This window comes from Schistocerca serialis, chromosome 9, assembly GCF_023864345.2.
Source record: "Schistocerca serialis cubense isolate TAMUIC-IGC-003099 chromosome 9, iqSchSeri2.2, whole genome shotgun sequence".
NCBI classification, from domain to species: Eukaryota; Metazoa; Arthropoda; class Insecta; order Orthoptera; family Acrididae; genus Schistocerca; species Schistocerca serialis.
The window spans coordinates 223,556,513-223,581,665 of record NC_064646.1 but is presented as its reverse complement, the minus strand read 5'-3'; the positions used below and the strand labels follow the sequence as shown (position 1 = coordinate 223,581,665).

General features: G+C 39.6%; 1 protein-coding gene across 3 annotated transcripts in view; it reads left to right on the top strand.

The window, feature by feature from the left end:
* The window catches only part of LOC126419002 (NADPH oxidase 4-like), a 203,503-nt gene that overhangs the window by 146,274 nt on the left and 32,076 nt on the right, over positions 1-25,153 (top strand). For all 3 annotated transcript variants that reach the window (XM_050086052.1, XM_050086053.1, XM_050086054.1), the window contains exons 9-12: positions 2,973-3,039; positions 5,742-5,801; positions 13,401-13,488; positions 23,232-23,351. In XM_050086052.1, coding sequence (XP_049942009.1) covers positions 2,973-3,039; positions 5,742-5,801; positions 13,401-13,488; positions 23,232-23,351 — 335 coding nt within the window. The remainder of the gene's footprint in view (positions 1-2,972; positions 3,040-5,741; positions 5,802-13,400; positions 13,489-23,231; positions 23,352-25,153) is intronic.

The window sequence follows — 25,153 nt, the reverse complement described above, 5'->3', positions numbered from 1 at the left end:
TCACACTTTGTTTCTGAGGCAAAGGTTTCACATCCTTTGGGAATATGTGGAACCCACCTGTTGGATACTCAGAGGGACTTTCTTCAGTGGTTGGATACTGAGGGGAACCTTCTCTTGGAGAAGAGTTATCACCTGTAATCTGAAGGCAGCCTGCATTTAAAGACAGCTCATAAGTTGATGCTGGAAATGAACCAGTAGAGCTATTTGAAGAAGACACAGCAGCTTGGCATCCAGAGGGACTAGCACTTGCTGAAGACTCAGCAGTTTCACAATGAGAAAAACCAATATTTGAGCAAGGCACAATATTATTGTCCCTATTGAAAGGAACATCAGTAACCTTAGCTGCAGTATAGCCTCCATCTGTAACCACATTAGGGTCTAGAGGAAAAATCCCACACTTTTCTAAAGCCATTGGCTGCTGTCATTGGAATGGCTGCACAAAGAAATGCTTCACCCAAGAGTGCACTTATTTGAAAGTGTGTAATAGTTGTTCCTGGATTACTGTGAAGGAATTTTCCACAAGCTTGTGTGTAGATTATTTTAAAAGGAGACATAAATGCCACATCCAAATGTTGGAACTAGTCACTACAGTTTGGGGGCAAGCACAAAACAGTTGTATAATTTTTTGTAGCCTTATCAGTGAAACCTGTGTTCCAAGTAAGGATAGAGTAACCATCTAAGATTATAAGAACTGGAGCTTGAGGAGTTAGTTTTGCATGTTTCAAACCAGTCCAAAAATCTTCCACTGTGCTTCCACCTGCTAGCGTAGCTTGCAAATTGGGTTCCTGGTGGAGCCTCATTTTTAAGTTCAACCTTCAATCTTCACCTGGTGAGGATCACAAAAGGGGAATGAAATTTCCTCCTTCAGATGTGCACACTACAAAATGCGACAGCAAACCTGAAGTAGCGGCTTTGGCTTGTCTTCCTTTGATTGCAAATACGTTGCTGTTCTTGGACTGAACTGTTGAACACTGGTTTCATCTACATTTTAAATATGATGAGCAGAATCAAATTGTTTATCTTGCAGTGTTTTAAGGATATCAAAAACCTTGTCTACATACACCTTGTTAAATGCTTGTGCTTTACCCATAGAGGTAGAGTCTGGCTTTGTATGACTTATATTAGGGTGCCTTGCTCTAAAGCATGCCACCCAGTCTTTGCCTGATTTTCAGACTCTTTGTTGAAACGATGTGGTATTTTGTTATGCTCTGCCAACTGGAATGCTACTCGCCGCAGGTCATTCACTATAATTGCATAAAATCACTTTTCCATTTCAAAAATGTAATTAAGGATATCTTGCTCATGTTCTCCTCTGATCACAGCCCTTAATCCGCCCAGAAACATTTTACTGCCAACTGCATCTCTATTTTTCCCTAGAAGTCGTCATTTTAGCATATTATGTGGAATATTGGATTGCTTTGCTGCTGCTGAGAAAGGTGGGTTATCATTCTTTACTGCTTTGATTGTCTTATGCATGGCAACAGGGTCTCGTTTGTTGCTCTGTTTTCTGGATGTACTTTTTGGTATCTTGATGTTCTTGCAAACCCTTGGAGAAGAGCAGAATAATGGATATTAGTTTTGTATATAAATGATTTATAATGTTTTAATTTCAGTTGTTATATTGTGAATAAAATATGGAGTTAGCTATTTCTCATTGGAAAAAATAGATTGAAAATGAACCGCTGAGAATAGTGGCCATCCATCAGGAAAAGTGGCCACCTCTGCCACTTTTTCCGAGATGTAGCATCACCGATTTACCCGATCGGACGACATGTCTGTATCAGTGGTTCATCCGTGAAACAGTGCAACTGGAGGAAATGACAGTGACTTATATTTGTAAGCCATAAAACACTGCATGAACCATGATATCGCATAAATGTATTACTCTACATGAAAGTGAAGCAACTAAAGTAATATGAGTGACTTACCTTACATCAAATGATCTAAAAACCTAAATGTTTTCACAGAAAGGTAATGGAGCAAGTTTCCTTTGTCAACATCACTGACAACACTAATGGTATTGATTACACTTAGTTTGGCCACTGCTGAAAATATAAAATAAGCAGTGGACACTTTTCCCAACCTGGCCACTTTGCCCTTCTTTCCCCTATATGAAAAATTGACTCATTGGAGAAACAACCTTTTTTCCAAAAAAGTCATTGTTTTCATCAATCTTGGCTGGCATATCCACTGCAAACTATTTGCACTGTGATTTGTTGATTGCCTTAGTACCTGAAGCAGCTGCATCTTGTAAGCATAAAGACATGAAGCAGCTGCATCTTGGGGGCATAAAGACATGAAGCAGCTGCATCTTGTAGGCATAAAGACATGAATTCTTATGTAGGATTTCATGCACTGTTGATTGTGGCATTTCCAACTCTCTGGTTCCCATAGACATGGATTTTGTCAGACACCTCGCAAATGCCTGCTGCAACTTTTTCACATTGGTGTCTTAAATAGATGAGGGACCAACCCTCTGTTTATGGGAACACTACCTGTTTCCATAGATAACATATGCCAAATCTGAGTAGTTAGTTGGGATGATGGTTCCTTTCCACATCATGTTCAAAAGTTTCATTACACTTGGGTATCAGATGGGCTACATGCTGAGCTTCCTGCAACATCCATATTTTTTTGTCATATCTTCAGCACCTAGAAAATAAAATTAAAATTCTTCTGAGTTATCTTGCCATTTGAATCAGTTGTCATTTTTAGTATAGTTTTAACATTATTAAAGTGTAAAGTTGTAAAGATAATTGCTGGACATTCTGCATTTTGCTATGTCACTGGAAATTACTTTTGCATCAGTTCTGTTAACACTTTATAAAAATAAAGTTGACACATTCTGTCAAATGCTTTACATTTCTGCTGTGAAAATAGCTGACAGTATGTTGAAGAAATATATTTTCTTATCTACAGGTATCTGTTGTGTTCCAGCAAGTTAGTACTGACTAGTATCTTTATTTTTTCAGTATATCCTACTTCAGTGTCCTGTGATATCTTCATTTGAGTGGCATCCATTCTCCATCACATCTGTAAGTAGGTATATAACACAACATATCAACAGTTTTCTTAATCACTGAAGTAAGAAACAAGTGGTGCACAAAAAATTAAAAGTAGTTTTATTCTTTGAGTATCAAGTGTATATCAACTCAAGAACTTGCACAGACAGACTAGCAGGAGGTATACAGATCGATGATATTAATGAAAAGTAGGGTCTATTCTATGAAATATTTAACCATGGTGTTAATCGGGCATGTCCAATAGAGAAAAGGAAACTGGATCACACAAAGAAACCTTAAAATTTCTCCAGAAATCCATCAGCTAAAAGACAATATGAAATACTTATATATTTTGTTCTGAATTGCAGTTGTTCCTAACAAAGAGCAAAAACAGCAGAAAAACATATAGGGAATCCCTGAAGAGTCTAAGAACATACCATTATAAGTAATTTGATTAATGTTATCAAAACAGCCTGGCTTTTTTTAAACAAAGAACGTGAACATAGAGAGAATCCATGCTGCAGCAATATAGCACTAGAAGACAATGGAATATTGTTGAATGAACCAAAGACAGTACATGAGATCTTCATAAAACATTTTAGTAAGGCATCCAGAGAAGAAATTGGTGAATCAACAATACAAATAAACTCATTTAAAATGAGTAATTCATTTTCCCTAAGGAGTGTAACAGAATATGAGGTCATGAAAATAATCTCTAAACTCAAAATAAAAACATCTGGTAGCTTGGGTGACCTATCATCTATGTTATGGAAAGAGTGCAAAAAATGAATTCATGAAACCAATAACACATTTAATAAATGGTTCAGTTGGCCAGGGGACCTTTCCTGAACTTTTAAAAATTACTGAGATCCAACCAGTGTATAAAAGGGTGCAACCACTGACATAAATAAGTGCAGACCAATCTCATTGATGTCAACACTTGGCAAGCCACTAGAAAGAGTAATTCTAGATTAAATGGAATCTGTCTTCCATAAGAGCACTCTATTGAACAACTTACAGTATGGCTTCCAAAAACAAAGTTATTGGGACTTTTCTAGATTTATCTAAAGCATTTGATTCTGTGAATCAAGCAATACTATTATCCAAGTTAGAAACTATGGTATAAGAGCATTAGCACTAAAATTCTTTAAGTTCTTATCTCCAAGATAGAAGATAGTGCACTAAACTAAGTTAACACAATGAAAGTAAGATCCAAACAGTAAAATCAAAAGAATTCTCAGGGAAGTATACTTGGGCCATTCTTGTTTCTTGTACATATTAATGACACAACACAGTCACAAAACTCAAAACTAGTGAGCGTACTGAGCAGCTACCATTCCAAAGCAATAAAGAAAACTTTGAAATGATCACAGAATACCTAACAATGAATAAACTTACACTGAATAAGGACAGGACCATAGTAATAAAGTTCTTGTTAAATTATGATAATATATGTTTATTTGTTAGCCATTCAGCATATTTACCATGCAGTTGGCTTCATCAAAATACATTTTACATATTTATAAAAATGTAGTTGTTGCTAATTTTTACATTATACATTATGCATATATATACATACATCTTTTTAGTAGTTGGTAATTTTTACATTTTACGCACATCATCAGTTTATGTATGCACATAAATACATAAACTTCCTACTAATCATAAGATTTCAGAAATATTCATTATATTGTTTACATTCAAGAATTAATTTACAGTTTTACACATTTAGTTAATGATAGTTTCATTATTTCATTGTTTATACGTTCCTTCCAAATTACTTCCAAGACATTCTTCAATTGAGTAGTATGTTTTATTTTTAAACCGAGAGTCTAATACCTCCTTAAATTTAGAGAGCGTGAGGGTTTTGACTGATTGTGGGAGTTTATTACAAAACTTTAGACTTAGGTGTTTGTGACTGTTGTATGTTAGTGACAGCCTGGAACACAGTATATCAAGCACGCAGTTGTTTCTAGTGCTGTGCAAATGTAAATTAATCCTCTGTGTAAATTTTTGTATATTTCTTTTACGTATATTAAGCAGGTACACATATAGAGACTTAGGAGGGTCATTATGTTTAATAGACTGAAGTGCTCCTTACAGGTTTCACTTTTTTTTTTCATTTGAATACAAAGTTCGTGCCTGTTCAATTACCCCATAACTGAACCCCATATTGTAGCTGTGACAGAAATAATGCATAGTAGCAAAGTATCAATAAACTTTTACTGACAGAATATCTTAGTTTATACAGCAGGAATATCATATGTGCTAGTTTGCCTGTCAGATAGCTTATATGGTCATCCCATGAGAACCTATGGTCTGTTTTTAGTCCCAATAGTTTGACAATGTGATCCTCGTCTTTCTGTACCTTCAGATTGAATTAAATTTCCTGTGCTGGTAACAGTTGTTAATTGAAAGATGTTTATACTCACTTAAAGAATTCTGAGCTGCAATACAGATAATCCTACTTTTATATACTGTGGTATATTAGTGGTAGTAAATATTTATATAAGAATATATAATGTACTACTTGATGCTGTATTAATTATATGGATGGCATGACATCATTGTTGTAACTGCACAAAAAATGATGTCCAAGACTGTAAAGCTAATATGGACAAATAAAGATTATTGTTATTATTATTATTGTGGGGTGATATTTGTACTCTGTTATACAATGTTTTAATTTTACTGTTTGCTGTCTTACATTGTACCTAAAGTTTTGTATTTTCTTTTCAGGTAATTTACATGGCTGTTCCAGTTTCAGTATTCTCATACAGGCTAAGGGAGATTGGACAGGTACATTGAACAAGTTAATAATATGATGGAAAATCCAGTATGGAATATTTTTAATGATGTGATTATGATTTTGCTTTTCCAAAGTCTATTATTTTAAATATTTAGCTTGAAATATTACAACTTTACTTTATTCAACTACTTTTCTTTAATATTATGTATGAAGTTTTACTATAGAGAATAGGGAAACAATGTTCTCATTAGGCAGGCTGTTATGGAAGATATACCCATGTATGATAACAAATATCAACTGTAAAAGTTGTTTATTATGTTAACAACACATAATTAAATTTAAGGCACCCTAACTTTTGTAGTTAGATTTCTACTTATTTATAATACAGAGGGGAAAAAATTGCAAACTGAAATATTGTATGTAGAAAATCTAAAATTGATTGCTTTTGGAATGGAGAAATCTTTTTGTCTGTAGAGAGGAAAATGTTGAAGGAAAAGATACAGCCAAGATTTAAGAATATCATAAAAATCACCCAGGACCCAATGTCAAGGAAAACTTAGTGAACAGGCGGGATGAGAGGGAAACATAGATTGTTGACACCAGACAAGATTTGAAAACATAATAATTTAGAAGTGGCAGGAAGAACAATAAACAAGATGCAAAAAATAGAGATAATTCATAAACAAGTTAAAATGAAAGCAAAACTAAAACATAAAATATAGTAGCAGTGGAAACATAAATAACTCAAAGAAAGACCTTAGGAAGAGGAAGAAGAACAGCATAAGAATAATTGCCATAAATTGTGGTCAGCTGGGTGGGTGCTCTGCAGCAGCATGCTTTGTGTTGCCAGTATGTACATTCTGTATGTGTCCATTCATCCTATTGACAAGTTGATTGTTTTACTTATATGCATTCAGTCTCAGCAACAATATCTGAAATTGTGTCTGCTGCTATGGCTATGGAAAATATATATATATATAAAAAACAAAGATGAGGTGACTTACCGAACGAAAGTGCTGGCAGGTCGATAGACACACAAACAAACACAAACATACACACAAAATTCAAGCTTTCGCAACAAACTGTTGCCTCATCAGGAAAGAGGGAAGGAGAGGGGAAGACGAAAGGAAGTGGGTTTTAAGGGAGAGGGTAAGGAGTCATTCCAATCCCGGGAGCGGAAAGACTTACCTTAGGGGGAAAAAAGAACAGGTATACACTCGCAAACACGCACATATCCATCCACACATACAGACACAAGCAGACAAGGGTACTCCCCTAAAACCCACTTCCTTTTGTCTTTCCCTCTCCTTCCCTCTTTCCTGATGAGGCAACAGTTTGTTGAATTTTGTGTGTATGTTTGTGGTTGTTTGTGTGTCTGTCGACCTGCCAGCACTTTCATTTGGTAAGTCAAATCATCTTTGTTTTTTTTATATATATATATATATATATATATATATATATATATATATATATATATAAAATAGAGGGAAACATTCCACGTGGGAAAAATATATCTAAAAAGAAAGATGATGAAACTTACCAAACAAAAGCGCTGGCAGGTCGATAGACACACAAACAAACACAAACATACACACAAAATTCTAGCTTTCGCAACCAATGGTTGCCTCGTCAGGAAAGAGGGAAGGAGAAGGAAAGACAAAAGGATATGGGTTTTAAGGGAGAGGGTAAGGAGTCATTCCAATCCCGGGAGCGGAAAGACTTACCTTAGGGGGAAAAAAGGACAGGTATACACTCGCACACACACACATATCCATCCACACATACACAGACACAAGCAGACATTTGTAAAGGCAAAGAGTTTGGGCAGAGATGTCAGTCGGGGCAGATGTACAGAGGCAAAGATGAAGTTGAAAGACAGGTGAGGTATGAGCGGCGGCAAATTGAAATTGAAATTAGCGGAGATTGAGGCCTGGCGGATAGCGAGAAGAAAGGATATGCTGAAGGGCAAGTTCCCATCTCCGGAGTTCTGACAGGTTGGTGTTAGTGGGAAGTATCCAGATAACCCGGACGGTGTAACACTGTGCCAAGATGTGCTGGCCGTGCACCAAGGCATGTTTAGCCACAGGGTGATCCTCATTACCAACAAACACTGTCTGCCTGTGTCCATTCATGCGAATGGACAGTTTGTTGCTGGTCATTCCCACATAGAACGCTTCACAGTGTAGGCATCCTTCATCAAAGACACCAACCACTTTCTCAAACGCCTGGAATCCCTACCCAGTCTGTTACCCCCGGAAACCATCCTTGTAACCATTGATGCCACTTCCTTATACACAAATATTCCGCATGTCCAGGGCCTCGCTGCGATGGAGCACTTCCTTTCACGCCGATCACCTGCCGCCCTACCTAAAACCTCTTTCCTCATTACCTAGCCAGCTTCATCCTGACCCACAACTTCTTCACTTTTGAAGGCCAGACATACCAACAATTAAAGGGAACAGCCATGGGTACCAGGATGGCCCCCTCGTATGCCAACCTATTCATGGGTCGCTTAGAGGAAGCCTTCCTGGTTACCCAGGCCTGCCAACCCGAAGTTTGGTACAGATTTATTGATGACATTTTCGTGATCTGGACTCACAGTGAAGAAGAACTCCAGAATTTCCTCTCCAACCTTAACTCCTTTGGTTCCATCAGATTCACCTGGTCCTACTCCAAATCCCATGCCACTTTCCTTGACGTTGACCTCCACCTGTCCAATGGCCAGCTTCACACGTCCGTCCACATTAAACCCACCAACAAGCAACAGTACCTCCATTATGACAGCTGCCACCCATTCCACATCAAACGGTCCCTTCCCTACAGCCTTGGTCTTCGTGGCAAACGAATCTGCTCCAGTCCGGAATCCTTGAACCATTACACCAACAACCTGAAAACAGCTTTTGCATCCCGTAACTACCCTCCCGACCTGGTACAGAAGCAAATAACCAGAGCCACATCCTCATCTCCTCAAACCCGGAACCTTCCACAGAAGAACCCCAAAAGTGCCCCACTTGTGACGGGATACTTTCCGGGACTGAGGAGATGAGGATGTGGCTCTGGTTATTTGCTTCTGTACCAGGTCGGGAGGGTAGTTACGGGATGCAAAAGCTGTTTTCAGGTTGTTGGTGTAATGGTTCAAGGATTCCGGACTGGAGCAGATTCGTTTGCCACGAAGACCAAGGCTGTAGGGAAGGGACCGTTTGATGTGGAATGGGTGGCAGCTGTCATAATGGAGGTACTGTTGCTTGTTGGTGGGTTTAATGTGGACGGACGTGTGAAGCTGGCCATTGGACAGGTGGAGGTCAACGTCAAGGAAAGTGGCATGGGATTTGGAGTAGGACCAGGTGAATCTGATGGAACCAAAGGAGTTAAGGTTGGAGAGGAAATTCTGGAGTTCTTCTTCACTGTGAGTCCAGATCACGAAAATGTCATCAATAAATCTGTACCAAACTTCGGGTTGGCAGGCCTGGGTAACCAGGAAGGCTTCCTCTAAGCGACCCATGAATAGGTTGGCATACGAGGGGGCCATCCTGGTACCCATGGCTGTTCCCTTTAATTGTTGGTATGTCTGGCCTTCAAAAGTGAGGAAGTTGTGGGTCAGGATGAAGCTGGCTAGGTAATGAGGAAAGAGGTTTTAGGTAGGGCGGCAGGTGATCGGCGTGAAAGGAAGTGCTCCATCGCAGCGAGGCCCTGGACATGCGGAATATTTGTGTATAAGGAAGTGGCATCAATGGTTACAAGGATGGTTTCCGGGGGTAACAGACTGGGTAGGGATTCCAGGCGTTTGAGAAAGTGGTTGGTGTCTTTGATGAAGGATGCCTACACTGTGAAGCGTTCTATGTGGGAATGACCAGCAACAAACTGTCCATTCGCATGAATGGACACAGGCAGACAGTGTTTGTTGGTAATGAGGATCACCCTGTGGCTAAACATGCCTTGGTGCACGGCCAGCACATCTTGGCACAGTGTTACACCGTCCGGGTTATCTGGATACTTCCCACTAACACCAACCTGTCAGAACTCCGGAGATGGGAACTTGCCCTTCAGCATATCCTTTCTTCTCGCTATCCGCCAGGCCTCAATCTCCGCTAATTTCAATTTCAATTTGCCGCCGCTCATACCTCACCTGTCTTTCAACTTCATCTTTGCCTCTGTACATCTGCCCCGACTGACATCTCTGCCCAAACTCTTTGCCTTTACAAATGTCTGCTTGTGTCTGTGTATGTGTGGATGGATATGTGTGTGTGTGCGAGTGTATACCTGTCCTTTTTTCCCCCTAAGGTAAGTCTTTCCGCTCCCGGGATTGGAATGACTCCTTACCCTCTCCCTTAAAACCCATATCCTTTTGTCTTTCCTTCTCCTTCCCTCTTTCCTGACGAGGCAACCATTGGTTGCGAAAGCTAGAATTTTGTGTGTATGTTTGTGTTTGTTTGTGTGTCTATCGACCTGCCAGCGCTTTTGTTTGGTAAGTTTCATCATCTTTCTTTTTAGATATATATATATATATATATATATATATATATATATATATATATATATATATACAATAGGATAATACATTGTGTGTGGGCTTTTGAGCCATATGAGGAATAATAGCCAGGTCAGATGAGTTGAACAAACTATCAGCCTATTATCATGTACAGCCAACAGCCTACATAAAACTTTAAATGGATTTCACATTAATTTAGTTAACTATAAAACTTTGTGGTCTTTATATCAGATACAAGACATATAAGCACTGAGATTGTGAGTACTTACATTAGAAATTTACTTGTTCCACAGACTACTAGTGATGGGCACAAAACAACAGTAAAAAGTTCTGAAATACAAATTTCAGGAACAATAAAGATGAAAACATTGACCTCAAACAGAAAAGTACACAAATATGGAATAATGCAACTCCAAACACTTCTATTTCATAAAGAGCACATTGTTTCTTATGTGAAGGAGGTTATATTTTACAAAAATATGTCTCACTTGTTCCCCTTTTTCTTCTGTGAACATCAACTAACTTTATGTGTTGTGAACAAGCTTTTCCCACTATAGCTGTTCAACCCTTCTGCTCCATTTGCTTTGTTAGCAGTTACCATTAATGATCTATAGCAACAACAAAACTTCAATATCATGAAAAGAATAGTTGGTATTCACAATACAGCAGAGATGCTGAGTCGCAGATAGACACAACAACAACAACAACAACAACAAGACTGTCAGAAAGTGAGCTTTTGGCCAACAAGGATTTTGTTGGAACACACGACTGCAGTCTCTGTATGCTGAGACCACAGAAACCAGAGACTCAGACCATGTGTGTGATTCCAGCCATCTGTGTGTGTGTGTGTGTGTGTGTGTTGGGGGGGGGGGGCTGAAAGTTCAGTTTCTGACAGTCATTTTGTTGTCCCTATCTGTGATTCTGTATCTCCACTGCATGGTGAGTAGCAACTATCCTTTTCATAATACTGTTATGTTCCATCCCAGATTTTCCATTGTTTAACAACAAAACTTCTTGAGTTATACAACTACTATGCATAAAGACCAAGAATACATGAGATCATCACTGAAGCAGATATCAAAATCAAACCCATATATTCCAAGAGTAGAAAGTAGGCCTGCATCATTTTGGTTGAAACTTGATCACATTAAGTAATATGATATACAGAATGTTATGTCCAGCTTTTTAACTTACATAACATTAGAAAAAATTGGTTTTACTGTCATTTCCAGTACTTTTAGCACAAAAATCAGCTGTGCTTACCTATCTTCATAATTTGTTTCCTCATTAATGCACCAGTATATGCTTTGCCCAACACAGCTCCACTTACTTTATCATTAAATACTTCTACATCTACATCTATGTGGTTACTCTGCAATTCACACTTAAGTGCCTGGCAGAGGGTTCATGGAACCATTTTCATACTACTTCTCTACCAACCCACTCTCGAATGGCGCGTGGGGAAAAAAGGAACACCTAAATCTTTCCGTTCGAGCTCTGATTTCTCTTATTGTATTATAATGATCATTTCTCCCTACGTAGGTGGGTGTCAACAAAATATTTTCACATTCAGAAGAGAAAGTTGGTGATTGAAATTTCATAAGGAAACCACCTTTGTTTCAGTGATTGCCACCCCATCTCATGTATCATGTCAGTGACACTCTCACCCCTATTGCACGATAACACGAAACGGGCTGCCCATCTTTGCTCTTTTTCGATGTCCCCCGTCAATCCTACCTGGTAAGGACCCCACACCGCACAGCAATATTCCAGCAGAGGATGGAAAAGTGTGATGTAGGCTGTCTCTTTAATGGGTTTGTCGCATCTTCTAAGTGTTCTGCCCATGAAGCACAGTCTTTGTTTCGCCTTCCCCACAATATTATCTATGTGGTCTTTCCAATTTAAGTTGCTTGTAATTGTAATTCATAGGTATTTAGTCGAATTGACAGCCCCTAGATTTGTGCGATTTATCATATTCCCAAAATTTATCAGATTTCTTTTAGTACCCATGTGGATGACTCACACTTTTCTTTGTTTAGTGCCAATTGCCACTTTTCGCACCATACAGAAATTCTCTCTGGATCATTTTGTAATTGGAATTGATCATCTGATGATTTTACTAGATGGTAAATTACACCATCATCTGCAAAAAATCTAAGGGGGCTGCTCAGATTATCACCTAGATCATTTATGTAAATCAGGAACAGCAGAGGGCCTATGACACTACCTTGCAGAATGCCAGATATCACTTCTGTTCTACTCGATGATTTACCGTCTATCATTTTCTAAAAATGAATTAATTTTTATTGGATTTTTAAAGCTGTAACACTTCACTGCTCAGTAAGGAAATTATAGTTTAACTTCTTTTGCAGTACTGCTTTAGACATGTGTATCATTTTGCAACATATGTTGAAGTCCACTACAAACAAAAATGAGGAAAGACACTCACCTTCAGCTGGCTGGTGCACGCACTTAGAAACCCAGAACTGCAAAGATGTTATTAACTTTTACGCTACCACAGTTTTCCCCATTTTAAGAACACTCTCTCATACATACAACCTCACAAAACCCCTAATGCGCCCACCTTCATAGCTGACTGGCACACGATGCATAGAATCTATAGCTGTTTAATGCATAATGCACAGAACTGTAGCTGATTGATATGTGGTTGCTTTTCCTCAATTTTGATTATTGTTTTCATCCTGAGATCATTCCTATTGTGACTTATCATAAAATTCATCATATCATAGGTCCTGTGGGTGATGTGAGAATATTTCATCACTTTGTGTGTTCCTATGTGTGTATGAACTATGTGTGTATGGGTAACGGTCATGTTATTTCTAAATGGTTTATTCAAAGTACATTCATCATTTACAAGGCTTCATTAGCACCATTGTACATCTACATAGGAAAACGTTTAACACTGGTAATATTTTTCTTATATTGCCATTGACATTTTAATGCACTGATAGGCAGGAAAATGAGTGTCTAATAACATAAAACTGAAATTAAATACAGTGAATGAGACTTAATCTCTAATATTACTTCTATTACACAGCCACCCTGTGCCGAATTTGAAGCAAATATATATAGCTTGAGTAATGCTGCTTACAAAAAAATGATAAAATAGAATACTGATTCATAGCAATGATCTTCCTAGGTGAACTCTGTGGCCGTGTTTTGGTGCCTTTCTCGCACTGCCAGCAAACAACTGAGCTCTGCAGATGGCCATCTCCAGAACCAGTGAGGTAAGCAAAATAACAGCAAAGACTATACTATGTGTAGATTTTTATAACACATAGCAACAGAAAAAAAAAAACCACAGGGAATGCAGTATATGAAACAGAGTTCCTGCAAAAAAAAAGTTTTATTATCACAAGTCGATAATCAAGTATATTGCACAAACCTCTTCACAGACCTAGGGATTCTCACATTAATGTATCAATACATTTACCCATAATGTTATTCATGCTTAATAAAGAGAGTGAATTCAGAAGGAATTGTTAAATTCACAAGTGCAATCCTAGAAGAAAAATAATTTCATGTAGATTAAGGAACCCATGGCTAGGATTCAGAAAGGAGTTTTTTTTTTTTTTGATCCCCTGCCTAGATTTCAGAGAGGAATTTTATGTTTGGTATGAGAATATATAACTGGTTGCTTGCAGACAGCATATAGAGAAATGGAAATCTATAGATATTTGAAAACAAAGTAAGGGAGTGCACTTTTATAGAATAAATACTTTTTTGACCTTAGCTGTACCGAGTGATATAATGCAAAATATGCAAACAGTCTCAACTGCATGTCAACAACATGAGGGTGAGGGTTTGAAGATGAAGGAGGCGGAACTGAGTTGTTTAACGTATCTACATACTGGTTTCATTTCACTCTGGAAGTGGAAAAGTGGCTGCTCCTTCAGCAGGGTCCAAGTAGACACCTAAGAGAGAGGTTTGGGAACCTCAATGTTAGTGGTGTTGTGGGACCCCTTAGGGAAATAGAATACAGGCTGGAAAGAAGTCCATTGTATCCTCAGTATTTTTGCCATGGGTCCACATTTGAGATGGGGAGGAGGTCCTGCCTGCGACTGTTGAGGATGCAAGGTGTGGTCACCTTCAAGTTGTGACTCATGTCACCACTAGTGACACCTATTGCTTGGGCTCTAAGGCCATCCTCCATTCATATGTGCAGCTGTGGAGACTGCAGGCCTAATTCACAGTGCAAGCACGGCTTACAATTTCCATTATCATACCCAATATTGGCTCTAAGGCCATCCTCCGTTCATATGTGCAACTGTGCAGACTGCAGGCCTAATTCACAGTGCAAGCATGGCTTACAATTTCCAGTATCATACCCAATATTGATTGTGTTCTGTTGGTTTGGAGCTGAGTGGAGGGTCTCAGGCAGAGACTCCACCAATTCTGTGGTGGCCTTGGCTGCAGATTTCTGGACCTCTGTTATGGGACTGGGAATTGTAAGACTCCCCTTGATAAGTCAGGGGTGCACTGCACAGAGGAAGCATCTACTCAGGTAGTAGAGTACTTGTGGAGTAACAAGGGTTTTTTTAGGCTAGACAGTAGTTTGGGGTCCTTTGATGAATGCTCACCAATCAAACCACAGAAAGTGAAATCAGATAATGTACAAAGTAAAGACATTTTGAATTGCAAAATTTTAACAGTAAATTCCCAAAACATTTGTAAAAAAGTTCCTGAATTTGCAACCCTTCAGGAAAGCTGTCTTGCTCAAATTATGCTGGGAACTAAGATCTGGGTAAAACCAGAAGTAGAAAGCTCTGAAATATTTAATGAGGCATGGAATATATATTGAAAAGACAGGATGGATGCCATATGAGAGGGAGTGTTCATTGCAATCAACAAAAATATTGTTTATATAGGTTGAAAATTACTATGACTGTGACATTATCTGGATGCAACCAACTGGCCTGGATGAACTCCAGTTAATCATTGGATATTTTTACTGCCCACCTGACTCCACTGTGATGGTTGTAGAATTGTTAAAAGAAAATCCACACTCACTAGCGCGAAAGTCCCCTAAGCATGCTGTATCAGTTGGAGGCAACTTTGAGCTATCAAGTATAGACTGTGAAACAAATACTAACAAAGAGATAGAGGGGCTGGCCAGTACTTACCTCAGCTCAGTACAGCCGATAGATACACATAAAACAGAACTGAAAATTTACATTCCTAGCTTTCGGAACTTTGTTCCTTCATCAGGGAGGAGAGAGGGGAAAAAAGGGAAGAAGGGAAAGTGGATTCAATTACTCACAACCCGGGTTATGAAGCAACAGGGAAAGGTAAACAGGGAGGGTAGCAAGGATGGAGGCATGGTTGTCAGAGGGAAGCCAAAGATATTCTACTGTAAGTACTGAAGAGGATGCATACAGAAGTAAAGAGGTATATAGTATAAAGATAAAGAAAAACACAACTATGTAGGATGAAAAGATGCGTGAATGGCTAAAGAGGAAAGGGAAAGAGGAGAAGACTGAAGAGTGAATGGGAGTGAGGTTGTTTAACGTAGGTTCAGTCCAGGGGGATGGCGGGATGAAAGGATGTGTTGGAGTGCAAGTTCCCATCTCCGCAGTTCAGAGGGACTGGTGTTGGGTGGGAGAAGCCAAATGGCACATACGGTGTAGCAGGTTCCTAGGTCCCTAGAATTATGCTGGAGGGCATGCTCCGCTACTGGGTATTGGGCATCTCCTAGGCGGACAGTTCGTCTGTGTCCGTTCATGCGCTCAGCCAGTTTGGTTGTTGTCATGCCGATGTAAAAGGCTGTGCAGTGCAGGCATGTCAGTTGATAAATGACATGTGTAGTTTCACACGTAGCCCTGCCTTGAATTGTGTATGTTTTACCAGTAGCGGGGCTGGAGTAGGTGGTTGTGGGCGGATGCATGGGGCAGGTTTTGCAGCGGGGTCGGTTACAGGGGTAGGAACCGCTGGGTAGAGAAGGTAGTCTGGGAATATTGTAGGGTTTAACAAGGATGTTACGGAGGTTAGGGGGGCGACGAAAGGCAACTCTGGGTGGTGTGGGGAGAATTTTGTCAAGGGATGATCTCATTTCAGGGGTTGACTTGAGAAAGTCATATCCCTGGTGGAGTAATTTGTTGATGTTTTCGAGGCCAGGATAATATTGGGTGACAAGGGGGATACTTCTGTGTGGTCTGGGGGTAGGAACATTGTTGTTGGATGGGGAGGAATGTATTGCTCGGGAAATCTGTTTGTGGACAAGGTCTGCAGGATAGTTGCGGGAGAGGAAAGCACTGGTCAGGTTATTGGTGTAGTTGTTGAGGGATTCGTCACTGGAGCAGATACGTTTGCCACGAATACCTAGGCTGTAGGGAAGGGAGCGTTTGATGTGGAAAGGATGGCAGCTATCAAAGTGAAGGTACTGTTGTTTGTTTGTGGGTTTGATATGGACATAGGTGTGGATGTGAGCTTCAACAAGATGAAGGTCAACATCCAGGAAGGTGGCTTGGGTTTTGGAGAAGGACCAGGTGAAATTCAGATTCGAAAAGGAGTTGAGGTTATGGAGGAAATTAAGGAGTGTTTCTTCACCATGAGTCCAGACCACAAAGATGTCATCTATAAACCTATACCAGGCCAGGGGAAGCAGCTGTTGGGTCTTCAGGAAAGCCTCCTCCATGCGGCCCATGAAGAGGTTGGCATAGGAGGGAGCCATCCTGGTTCCCATGGCCGTTCCCCTGATTTGTTTGTAGGTCTGGCCTTCAAAAGTGAAGTAATTATGGGTGAGGATGAAGTTGGTAAGTGTGATAAGGAACGAGGTTTTTGGAAGATCTTCGGGTGGGCATTGGGAGAGGTAGTGCTCAAGGGCAGAGAGACCATGGGTATGTGGGATGTTTGTGTAAAGGGATGTAGCATCTATGGTGACAAGAAAGGTTTCAGGTGGGAGAGGAGTGGGAATGGATTTGAGGCGTTCTAGGAAGTGGTTTGTGTCTTTGATGTAGGATGGGAGTCTGCGGGTGATAGGTTGTAGGTGCTGGTCTACCAGAGCTGAGATACGTTCGGTTGGGGATTTGAAACCTGCTACAATGGGACGGCCAGGATGGTTCTCTTTGTGGATTTTGGGTAATAGGTAGAAGGTAGGGGTACGTGGCTCAGGTGGAGTGAGTAAGTCTATGGAAGCCGTTGTGAGGCCTTGTGAGGGACCTTGGATTTTTAGGATTTTTTGCAGCTCAGTCTGGATGGAGGGAATGGGATCCTGGGTAACAGCTTTGTAGGTTGAGGTGTCAGAGAGTTGCCGCAGTCCTTCTGCCACATACTCCACACGGTCAAGTACGACAGTTGTGGAGCCTTTATCCGCCGGGAGGATAACAATAGAGTGGTCTATTTTCAGCTCTTTAATGGCACGGGATTCAGCTGGGGTGATGTTGGGGGTTGTCGGGATGTTCTTCAAGAAGATGTAGCATCATATATCCCTCACAAGGCCTCACAACGGCTTCCATAGACTTACTCACTCCACCTGAGCCACGTACCCCTACCTTCTACCTATTACCCAAAATCCACAAAGAGAACCATCCTGGCCGTCCCATTGTAGCAGGCTTCAAATCCCCAACCGAACGTATCTCAGCTCTGGTAGACCAGCACCTACAACCTATCACCCGCAGACTCCCATCCTACATCAAAGACACAAACCACTTCCTAGAACGCCTCAAATCCATTCCCACTCCTCTCCCACCTGAAACCTTTCTTGTCACCATAGATGCTACATCCCTTTACACAAACATCCCACATACCCATGGTCTCTCTGCCCTTGAGCACTACCTCTCCCAATGCCCACCCGAAGATCTTCCAAAAACCTCGTTCCTTATCACACTTACCAACTTCATCCTCACCCATAATTACTTCACTTTTGAAGGCCAGACCTACAAACAAATCAGGGGAACGGCCATGGGAACCAGGATGGCTCCCTCCTATGCCAACCTCTTCATGGGCCGCATGGAGGAGGCTTTCCTGAAGACCCAACAGCTGCTTCCCCTGGCCTGGTATAGGTTTATAGATGACATCTTTGTGGTCTGGACTCATGGTGAAGAAACACTCCTTAATTTCCTCCATAACCTCAACTCCTTTTCGAATCTGAATTTCACCTGGTCCTTCTCCAAAACCCAAGCCACCTTCCTGGATGTTGACCTTCATCTTGTTGAAGCTCACATCCACACCTATGTCCATATCAAACCCACAAACAAACAACAGTACCTTCACTTTGATAGCTGCCATCCTTTCCACATCAAACGCTCCCTTCCCTACAGCCTAGGTATTCGTGGCAAACGTATCTGCTCCAGTGACGAATCCCTCAACAACTACACCAATAACCTGACCAGTGCTTTCCTCTCCCGCAACTATCCTGCAGACCTTGTCCACAAACAGATTTCCCGAGCAATACATTCCTCCCCATCCAACAACAATGTTCCTACCCCCAGACCACACAGAAGTATCCCCCTTGTCACCCAATATTATCCTGGCCTCGAAAACATCAACAAATTACTCCACCAGGGATATGACTTTCTCAAGTCAACCCCTGAAATGAGATCATCCCTTGACAAAATTCTCCCCACACCACCCAGAGTTGCCTTTCGTCGCCCCCCTAACCTCCGTAACATCCTTGTTAAACCCTACAATATTCCCAGACTACCTTCTCTACCCAGCGGTTCCTACCCCTGTAACCGACCCCGCTGCAAAACCTGCCCCATGCATCCGCCCACAACCACCTACTCCAGCCCCGCTACTGGTAAAACATACACAATTCAAGGCAGGGCTACGTGTGAAACTACACATGTCATTTATCAACTGACATGCCTGCACTGCACAGCCTTTTACATCGGCATGACAACAACCAAACTGGCTGAGCGCATGAACGGACACAGACGAACTGTCCGCCTAGGAGATGCCCAATACCCAGTAGCGGAGCATGCCCTCCAGCATAATTCTAGGGACCTAGGAACCTGCTACATCGTATGTGCCATTTGGCTTCTCCCACCCAACACCAGTCCCTCTGAACTGCGGAGATGGGAACTTGCACTCCAACACATCCTTTCATCCCGCCATCCCCCTGGACTGAACCTACGTTAAACAACCTCACTCCCATTCACTCTTCAGTCTTCTCCTCTTTCCCTTTCCTCTTTAGCCATTCACGCATCTTTTCATCCTACATAGTTGTGTTTATCTTTATCTTTATACTATATACCTCTTTACTTCTGTATGCATCCTCTTTGGTTGAAGCTGGCACAGTACTTACAGTAGAATATCTTTGGCTTCCCTCTGACAACCATGCCTCCATCCTTGCTACCCTCCCTGTTTACCTTTCCCTGTTGCTTCATAACCCGGGTTGTGAGTAACTGAATCCACTTTCCCTTCTTCCCTTTTTTCCCCTCTCTCCTCCCTGATGAAGGAACAAAGTTCCGAAAGCTAGGAATGTAAATTTTCAGTTCTGTTTTTTGTGTATCTATCGGCTGTACTGAGCTGAGGTAAGTACTGGCCAGCCCCTCTATCTCTTTGTTAGTATTTGTTTCACATCTTATATGAGATTTTCCATTAATCAAGTATAGACTGTGACATCTATGGATTCACTGCAGGTGGTACAGACAGACAGTCCTGTGAAGTGGTTCAGAATGCATTTTCTAAAAACTATCTTGATCAGCTAGTTTGACAACCACTGCAATGGAAATATTCGAGACCTTGTAACTACAAACAGGCCTGACCTTATAGACAGTGTCAGAGTGGAGACAGGGATTAATGATTGTGATGTAACAACTGTTACTAAAGTTCACAAATTCATCAACAAGGATAGAAGAGCTTTTCTGCTAGAAAGAGCAGGTGAGCAGTTGTTAAACAGTAACTGGACATCATTTAGTGACTGTACAGTGGGCACAGAGGAATTATGTGATGAGTTTAAACAAATTGTGTGCTGAGTCGGTGGATTAAGGATAGAAAAGATCCATCATGGTTTAATAATAAAATCCTTCAAATGCTAAGGAAACAGATATTGTAGCATTCTTGATTTGGAAAAGAACACGGATTTGTCGAAACGCAGAAGATGATGGAAATTCATATGTCTGTAATAAGATTCATGCATGGAGCATACAGCAACTCCTACAGTAATGCTGTAGTGAAATATCTTCAGAAGAACCCAAGAAAATTCTAGTTCTATCTAAAATCACTAAGTGGATTGAAGGCTTCTATGCAGTCGTAGACCAGTCTGATGTGACAGTAGAAGACAGTGAAAGGAAAGCCAAATTTTTAAATTTCACATTGAAAAAATCATTCACACAGGAGGACTGTACAGACGTACCATCATTTGAATGTTGAAATGACTCCGGTGTGGAGAAAATAGAAATAGACATCCTTGGTGTTGAGAAGCAACTGAAATAGTTGAAATCAAATAAGTCTTAAGGTTTTACAGAGTATAATCTTTGGCATTGATCCCATACTTATCTTGCATTTATCGTGAATCTCTCACCCAGTCCATAGTCCCAAGCAACTCGAAAAAAAGTGCGGGTGACTCCTGTATATAAGAAGGATAAAAGAACAGTCCAGCAAAATTACAGACCAATACCCTTAACATTGGTTTGCTGCAGAATTATTGAGCATATTGGATGGTATGAGATTTTCCATGATTATTTTCAGTGGACTGACTGGAAACTCCCACACAGTAGTAGTCTATAAATGAACAAGAATGATGAATTTCACATTATTGGAAAGTTGAATAAAATCAGTGTTACTTTAAATTGTGTCCTCTTGTTTCCCTATTTGTCTGAGTTATTCCTTTTGTGCTCCATGCAGCACTAAGTGTAGTCGAGCTGTGTCCACAAGTAAGCAAAGAGACTTCCATATTGTATGCTGCTTCGAGGGATACTGGTGACCCAAATGTCTGATGAGCAGTAATCTCAAGTACATTAATGTTTTCTGTAATGGCATTAGTTGGGTCTTTTAAATGTTAGACTCATTACAAGTCAGTTACTGTATGTCAAGAGAAGATTAAATCTATATTTAACTTCAAGTTGTTGGACTACTCCTTTAATGGAGTTCCTAACTAATAACTAACTAGGTAGTATCTTTCAGGAGTCTGTCAACTTTCACTGAACACAGAAGTGTTTGACAACTGTGGATGCTTACAATATTCTTTGTTCGAGTATAATAAATGGACTTGAAGCAGAATAGCTTTTGTTGACAAATCAGCATGAATTTAGAAAGCATTGCCCATGCAAAACTCGGCTTATCCTTTACTCACTCGATATCCTTAGAACCATGGGTGACAGGCAACAGGCAGGTTTTATATTCCTAGACTTCCAATACTTTGCAAGTGGGCCAATGACATCTTAAATAATACAACCCAGTATGTTATCCTGGACAGTGAGTGTACATCAGAGACAATAGAATTGCTCCAGAGAAGTATGTTAGGACCCCTGTTGTTCTCTACATACACAAAGTATGAAGAGCATCACTTATGTAAGTGAAGACCAGGAGTGTGCCAAGCATTACAACTTATTGGTCACCATATTCAGCTTTATTTCTGTGATACAATTTGTTAATGCTGCCATTGTTTGTAATTGTTTAAATATGACTCCAGCCATACAAGGAAAAGTCTTTAATGCTGTAACATTTTAGTTTCCCTTTCCAACACTGTTATTGCTACAGCTTATACTACCTTGTCATATCTGAAGTCAATAATATGAACTCATCCATAAGGAGTCACAGCATTCACTCAGTAAAGACTGCCAGCAAAAACAATGTACAGTTGAGTAACTCTTTCTTAATTATTGTACAGAAAGATGTGCAATATTATGCAAGTTCAGTTTTAATAGGTTTTCAGTGGGAATGAAATACATGAGCCATAAACTTTAGCTTTTCAAAAATGAGTTGGAATATTTCTTATATCCCATTGCTTTAATTGTGTGCCATAGTTCCTCACAGCAATTATAACCTTTTACAATAATGTAATATACTTTGGCCAAGAGGACCTCAAAGGTAAAACACAAATTGTTGCTATAACATAAAATTAATGTATTTAATCACATCAAAGGAAATTCTATCAAGAAAAGCAACAAATCAGGAGACAGTGGAAAGTTCAGAGTGGAATAGCAACAGTGTTATGGAAAGAATAGATTGTTACTCACCATATAGAGGAGATGTTGAGTTGCAGATAGACGTAACGAAAAAGCATCTATACATTTAAGCTTTTGGCCAAAAGGCCTTCTTCCAAAGTAGAAAAAAAAAACACACTGTCACAGAAGCCAACTCATACATACAAAAGAGACAGTGGTCACGTGGTGTGAGTTGAGTTTTTTTTTGTGTGTGTGTGTGTGTGTGTGTGTGTGTGTGTGTGTGTGTGTGTGTGTGTGTGTTTTCTACTTCGGAAAAAGGCCTCTTGTCCAAAAGTTTCAATGTATAACAGTCTTTTTGTTATGCCTGTCTGTACTCTTATCAATGCACTCTGTGTGTTCTGTTAGGCAAATACAAAACTGTACGACATCCTCTCCATTTTCTAGCTAATTCATCTGGAGTTACACTTCTGAAGCTTTTGACAGATATCACCACCATAAACTTTAGGAGTTATAACAACTTTGTGATGGGAATGTCGAGGTGTCATACATATATGACTGAAGCAGCTGTTTCCATAATCTTGCATGGGTGGATGGAATTTATGCATGCATGGAAGGCTAGTCAAGAAATATATGGCAGATTCAACTTGATCAGGATGGGAAGGAGTGATCATTTTTTGTTAGTTCTCTGAAGGAAGGCTTTGCCCAAAAGCTCATCTAATTATTATCAATTTCTATGCGACTGTGTCTTGCATAATACTTTTTCTATTTGGTGAATTGTGGTCTATTCTGAAATATGTACTGATTGATCTTTATGTATCTTTATGGGACAGGGTAAAAATAAATGTCTCTGACATAGCTTCAATGCACTGCAAATCACAATTCCCTCAAAACCGTTTCAAAATTCTTTTTCTGTTGAACAGGTTTCTGGTAGATGGACCATTTAGCAGTTCATTGCAAAGCATTCTTCACACACCAGTTGCCATCTGTATTGCAGGAGGTTCTGGAGTGACCCCATTTGCAAGCGTTTTTCAATATCTATTGTAAGTTTATTGTTATCATACATTTCACACATTATACAATACGAGCATTTCATAAACACTGTAAAATTTCATTACCGTATAAGCCGTGCTTACAATTGTTTTAACTCTTTATAAAATTATATCTGCAACTCTGTTACATAATTTAGTATAATCTGTTCTTTTCTTCTTCTTCTTCTTCTTCTTATTATTATTATTATTAGTATTGTTATTATTATTTCTTTCTTTTCTCAGACGTTATGTCTGGTCAAAAATGGAAAGTGACGCAGACCTTGATCAAGCGTGACTTCCTTTTAACTGTACGGTATATGTTATATTGCATTTAGGAACTTTCGGGTAATTGAACATGTATCAATAATTACGGGTTTCTGTAGTTGTATATATAAGTTTGCATTTAGCTGTATTGCATTCATGTGCTGGTGGATATTTTGTGGTATGACTCCTGTAGTTGATAGTATAATTGGTATAATGTCAACTTTATCCTGATGCCACATGTCCTTGACTTCCTAAGCCAGTTGGATGTATTTTTCAATTTTTTCTCCTGTTTTCTTTTGTATATTTGTTGTATTGGGTATGGATATTTCGATTAGTTGTGTTAATTTCTTCTTTTTATTGGTGAGTATGATGTCAGGTGTGTTATGTGGTGTTGTTTTATCTGTTATAATGGTTCTGTTCCAGTATAATTTGTATTCATCGTTCTCCAGTACATTTTGTGGTGCATACTTGTATGTGGGAATGTGTTGTTTTATAAGTTTATGTTGTAAGGCAAGCTGTTGATGTATTATTTGTGCTACAGTGTCATGTCTTCTGGGGTATTCTGTATTTGCTAGTATTGTACATCCATATGTGATGTGATCTACTGTTTCTATTTGTTGTTTGCAAAGTCTGCATTTATCTGTTGTGGTATTGGGATCTTTAATAATATGCTTGCTGTAATATCTGGCATTTATTGTTTGATCCTGTATTGCAATCATGAATCCTTCTGTCTCAATGTATATATTGCCTTTTCTTAGCCATGTGTTGGATGCGTCTTGATCGATGTGTGGCTGTGTTAGATGATATGGGTGCTTGCCATGTAGTGTTTTCTTTTTCCAATTTACTTTCTTCGTATCTGTTGATGTTATGTGATCTAAAGGGTTGTAGAAGTGGTTATGAACTTGCAGTGGTGTAGCCGATGTATTTATATGAGTGATTGCTTTGTGTATTTTGCTAGTTTCTGCTTGTTCTAGAAAGAATTTTCTTAAATTGTCTACCTGTCCATAAAGTAGGTTTTTTATGTCGATAAATCCCCTTCCTCCTTCCTTTCCGCTTAATGTGAATCTTTCAGTTGCTGAATGTATGTGATGTATTCTATATTTGTGGCATTGTGATCGTGTAAGTGTATTGAGTGCTTCCAGGTCTGTGTTACTCCATTTCACTACTCCAAATGAGTAGGTCAATATTGGTATAGCATAAGTATTTATAGCTTTTGTCTTGTTTCTTGCTGTCAATTCTGTTTTCAGTATTTTTGTTAGTCTTTGTCTATATTTTTCTTCTAGTTCTTCTTTAATATTTGTATTATCTATTCCTATTTTTTGTCTGTATCCTAGATATTTATAGGCATCTGTTTTTTCCATCGCTTCTATGCAGTCACTGTGGTTATCCAATATGTAATCTTCTTGTTTACTGTGCTATTTTTCTTACATTTGTCTGTTCCAAAAGCCATATTTATATCCTTGCTGAATACTTCTGTTATCTTTAGTAATTGGTTGAGTTGTTGATTTGTTGCTGCCAGTAGTTTTAGATCATCCATGTATAGCAGATGT